General features: G+C 34.0%; 1 protein-coding gene across 2 annotated transcripts; it reads left to right on the forward strand.

The window, feature by feature from the left end:
- On the forward strand, positions 3,554-4,729 carry LOC18587026. 2 transcript variants are annotated; one of them, XM_007010672.2, is made up of 2 exons: positions 3,554-4,126; positions 4,204-4,729. In XM_007010672.2, exons 1-2 carry the CDS (start codon positions 3,605-3,607, stop codon positions 4,453-4,455), a joined length of 774 nt encoding a protein of 257 aa, XP_007010734.2. In that variant the 5' UTR covers positions 3,554-3,604; the 3' UTR covers positions 4,456-4,729. The 2 variants fall into 2 exon arrangements, with proteins under 2 accessions (XP_007010734.2, XP_017984503.1); XM_018129014.1 differs by having other exon boundaries at positions 4,216-4,729.

The raw sequence follows: 5,435 nt of genomic DNA on the forward strand, positions 1-5,435 counted from the left end.
GGTGGTAATACTCAAATATTTATTTCAATTATATTATTTATTATATTTATTTATTTATTTTTCATTTTATTATTATCATTATTTTTTATATTTTTATATTTTTTATTTAAAAAATATAATATAATATATATATATATTTGCATCATGAATTATTATTATTATTTTTTTTTTTAAGCCTCCAAATATATTTATAATATTAACATTTTTTATTATTTGTCATTGTTATTATTTACATATATATTTTAATTTTTAATTTTATGAATTTTTTTATTTTTATTTTTTACTTATTTGATGTATATGTTCTTTAGACTATGCATTTTTACCATTATTATTTTTTATTATTTTTTTTTACTATCATTATTTTTTTATTTTATTTTTTGATTTTTAATATTAAATGTAAGTGTCCATATTATATAAATATTTTTCCTAAAAAAAAATGATAAATGCATTTAAATTAAAATGGGCTAGACCCAAGCAAAACAAAACAAAAAGGGTTATACCTTGTTGGGCTGCGATTGGCCCAACTCGGCGGCCCGTGGGAGCCCAAATCTAATACCCCGGCCTGTTTCTGGAAGCCCGCAAGGTAAGATTCAAAACGCACCGTTTTGATGCCTGCAAAGCCGCTCAAAACGACGCCGTTTGGCCTGGTCCTTCCAGCTTCTGCTTGCCTCTTTGAAACGACGCCGTTTTGCCCCTGAACCCTAGGTATTTAACTCCATTTTCTCTCTTTCTCTCTTCACTTTCATTCCTCACTTTCTCTCTCTAGCGGCGGCACCCTCCGCCTTCTCTCTAGCTTCAAACGTCGGTCGACACCCTCTTTTCTCCCTTTCTATCGCCGGCGCCCCTCTCCTCTCAGATCTCACCCTTCTGTCGGCCTCACTCCCCTCAAATCTCTCCCTTCCGTCGGTCTCTCTCCTCCCAGATCTCACCGGCTTCCTTGCACCTCTTCCCTTCCGATCGACCTCTCTCTTTCCAGATCTCAGTCTCCCGTCGACCTCTCACCTCTCCGATCTCACCCCCCTCCCCTTGTTTTCTTTTTGTTTCTTTTTGTGTTTTTTCTTGTCTGTGGCTAACTGCTGGTGATTTTGGTTTTTTCGTGTCCTTGTGGCTCACCCCTGTTTTTTCTTTTTGCAGGGTTTTAAAGAGCCGGGTTGTCCAATTTTTTGGACAACCCAGCAAGGGGGTTCTAGCACCCCTGGAGTTGGTGGCCAGAACCCCCATCCTGCGTAGTGGGTGGGGGATGGGACGGCGAAGGGATGGCTGGGCGTACGCCCAGCCATCCCGATTTTTTTTATTTTTTATTTATTTATTTTTTTTATTTATTATTTTATTTTATTTTTTTTAATTTATGTGTCTACAGTGCCACAACCATCAATTTTCTTTTAGTCTTTATCCTCCGCGTGTTTCTCGCCCGCCCTAGTCCGGCACTACTACTATTCTTATCAAGGGCCCCTTTGTCTTTCACAAAACCCCTTACCATGCACGCATGCCAAAACCCCTAATCTTTTCTTACTATTACGTGCTTCTTATAAATGCTTTATCGGCATTAATGGCGATGCTCCTCCTCTCCCTCAATTTTACACTGATTAGCATTGCTCAGCTTGGGAACTTATTTCGTTAAAATTTTAATCTGAACTTGATTACCACTCTACAAAAATATCACTAGTGAGTTAATGAAAGTAAATTGCACATTTATCACATTCATTACTTTTGTGTAATATTCCATTTTCATTGACCATTTCTAAAATTCAATTTCTGAATTTGAGATTCTTTAAAAAACATTCTAAATCCATTCATTCTATCTATTGCTACTAAAATTCTACATAATTTACCACTTCAACTCTATATAGACATTAATACATAGATTAAAAAAAAGGTAAATCTGTTTGACAATTTGGATTGGAATTTATACATTTGGCAATGAGATGACTAATCCAATTAAATTTTAATGATGGCTAACAGAATTTATATTTAAATTTACTCTCATTTACATTGTAATAATTAAGTTTTTTTATTATTTATTTGTTATATGTATATATATCTTTCTAATTCAAGTCTTTTTCTTTCTAATTTTTAAAATATATCATCCTCTCAAAGGCTTTGGTCTGACAAATTGAAATAAAGACTCTACTAATAAGTAAAGACTATTGAGCAAGCGCGGATGCTTGTATAGCTAAGGGGGTTGTGACCCTTCCCAAAATTTTAAAATCATTTTTATATATATATATATATATAATATTTTTTCTCTTAATGATTCTTTCCAAATAATTTCTTTATCTTATAAATAGTACAAATAAAGAATAACAAAATGATCCCACCTGCCCCACTCAACTCTATCTTCCTTAACTCTTAAGTTTCTTCACACTCACATTTCATTCTTCGATAGGGATTTATGAGCTTGCCAGTTTGAACAAGAAAGGACAGAGACCACTCACTATTATTGTGTGAAATTAAGAAGAGGTGAATTTTTTTTTGTCTTTTTCTTTCAAATTATATTATTGTTGGTTAAGTTCAATATTAGTTTAGAAAATTTTTAACCCTTATTTCTCTTTATCTTTGAGCTCAACAAAAGTTAATTAGCTCCACCTTTATTATTAAGGCTTTAGTCTAACAAATTTGGTAACCAAAACACAGCACACTAATCTCACGGCTGCCAAATCCAATCCCAGCAGTTCAATATGAAACTGTTGTCCCCAATAACAACATGCCAATGGTTGTGACACTATCTTCGCCACGTTGTTAATAATATTCTTTGAGTCAAGATATTTTTATTCTCTATTAATGTCAAAATGCAAAAATCATAAAATGTTAAACTTAGAATAATATAATACTCTTCATCACTTCTCTTTTAGATAAAATTTTGATATGTTATCTTTGAGCAATATTTTTAAACTTCTTTCTAGAACAAGAAGAAAGAAAATCTAACAAATACACACAAAAATGAGATTGTTACTTCTAATAATTTCGATAATCATAAAAATAAATATCCTTTGTATATGTATATTGATTATTTGCAATATTCCTTTCTGATTATTGTCCAATATTGCTATTTTCTGAGATTGTTAATTGTACAATGACTTAATGTTGCAGTATAGAAGTCAACTTATAATAGGATTAAAACTCAATGTGAAACATAAAGTTTAAATAAACAAATATATTCTTTGAGAAGAGATTTAATAACAATAAAAATTAGGAAGCAAATAAGTAAATGTTAATAAGATGACTTTCCTTATCGAGCCTCATAATTCATGTAGTTTTGCGTCTTGTGGTTACCACATTTCTGAAACTATTGATTTGGTTGTGTTGTGCTTTGAATGTTGCAGTAGACAGCATTCAACTGGCCATAAGATGACAAGAAGCCGATAGGTATAAAATTTTCATTATTTTTCATTATTAGGTAAATGCATGACAGATCCAAACAAAATTATTTACCTGCATGGAATTCGTGTGTGTATGTATATATACACACATGCCTTCTTGTCGTCTTATGGCAGTTGCATGTTGCAAACTAGTATATAAGCATGTGTTTGGAAGCACAAGCAAAAGCAAAGCAATAGCTTAGAATTTGTAGAAACTTTGATAACCAGACACAAAACTAACTATCATGGCTGCAAATCCTGCACTACTTGCAGTACAATATGCAGTGGGTGTTCCAGTATCAGCATCACGGTGCCAGCAGCTTCGTAGAAATTTGGTAACCAAAACACATCACAAAACTATCATGGCTGCCAAATCCAATCCAGCAGTGCGATACGAAACCGGTGTCCTGGTGTCCACACCATGCCAAGTACTTGATAGAAATCGGGAAAGTAGCAAAAGAGACAAAACTATCATGGCTGCCTATCCAATACAATTTGCAACGGATGTTCCAGAATTCACAGACTGCAACCTTAGGAACTTCTCTGGCGCAGAGCTAAAGCTGGATGACAAGACCTTTTGGGAAGGGTTTGATTTGGCTGCAGGGGACCTCCCAAGACAAATCCAAGATAAAGGGACGCCCATGTTTAGGCACAACGCATTTGGAGGTTCAGTTATAGGTTCAAGTGGGGGTCTTGAGTACGTATTCGGAGGAGGAGAATACAAGTGGATAATTGCCTGGAGGAACTCAAAAAATGAACTCAACAAGGTATTGCGTTGTATTGCATTCGTAACATACAATAAAATAATTAAAACCAACTCACACCATTAATCTATCAATTGCATGTCTATACTAAGATCTTTAAAGGCGAGGTTGTTGATTGGAATGCAATCAGAGAAAGTCTTGCCAAATCTAACTATAAAAGCAGCTGTAATGAATTTGGATACTCGTCAGATGTTGTAATTGATCAAACCAGCTCTACGCCAATAATGACGGCGACACTTTCGAAGGCAAACCCTGAGACGGAGGCACCAGCAGAACCAACAACTGTTGAGCCGCCAGCAGAACCAACAACTGTTGAGCCGCCAGCACCATAAGCATAAGCTGGCTTTGCTTGCTCATCAAACAGCGGGGTGAGGCTGTCAAAAATAACTAAATAATATTGTGCACTGCCGGCATTGCTGCACTACTACTACTACTACTACTATGGTACTATTGCAATAAATTTGACAGCCAGCAGACTTAACACTGCTACGTTCGAAGCATATCCGTGCTTAGTGTGTGTGTTTGTTATAAGTAAAAGTTCAGTGTAATATGACTCTTTGTAATTTTAGTTTGATCGTAATATAGTATAATAAAAGGTTTTTATTATCTAATTCTGATCACGTAATGCTTAGTCAACCTACATCTCTTGGACTCTTCAAAACTATTACTATAAGACTAAAATAAAAATATGATGATCAAATTATCCGTAGCCATAGGAGATCAACTATAAATTATACAACAGCATATCCTTAAGTGTGAACTTGTTACTTAATTAAGGCTGGCCAATTTAAACATGTCACTTAGATACCATCAACCAAGAAAATAGCTTGTTGCTGGTTGTGCTACATTTTAGGAACCTGATTTGTTTAAATGATTGTTTTAATTAGAAATTATAATAAGCTTTTCACTGTTCACGATCTTGGTTAAATTTTGTACATAGAATATAGATATTACTTTTAGATACCATTAACACCCATAAATGAAAATTTGAAGTTCTAAATTTGTCTTTCATAATTGATACCATATTGTAGAGATTTTGAGAGAAATTATAGGAAACAGACTTAGAAAGTTTTTCAAAGAGAGAAAAACAAAAAACAGAGCAAAAGAGGAGAGAAATTTTGGGGAATTGACTCACACTATTTTCATTCCCTTTTTAATATATATGCCTCCTACAAATATGCAAAATATTCCCTAATTCATATGTGACCTAGGGATTGTAAAAACCTGCTGAGCACACAGAAAAAAAACCTAGGTGTTTTTGCTCAGTAACAATCTAAAAAAGACCCAAAAAAAATGACTTAATAGCCTTACA

The sequence above is a fragment of the Theobroma cacao genome, chromosome 10 (genome assembly GCF_000208745.1).
Source record: "Theobroma cacao cultivar B97-61/B2 chromosome 10, Criollo_cocoa_genome_V2, whole genome shotgun sequence".
NCBI lineage: Eukaryota > Viridiplantae > Streptophyta > Magnoliopsida > Malvales > Malvaceae > Theobroma > Theobroma cacao.

Bases quoted from the DNA above. Each gene is read 5' to 3' on its own strand.
- LOC18587026 (XM_007010672.2), top strand. From the start codon at position 3,605: ATGGCTGCAAATCCTGCACTACTTGCAGTACAATATGCAGTGGGTGTT. The intron at 4,127-4,203 runs GTATTGCGTTGT...TATCAATTGCAT, and splicing joins CAAAAAATGAACTCAACAAG to GTCTATACTAAGATCTTTAA.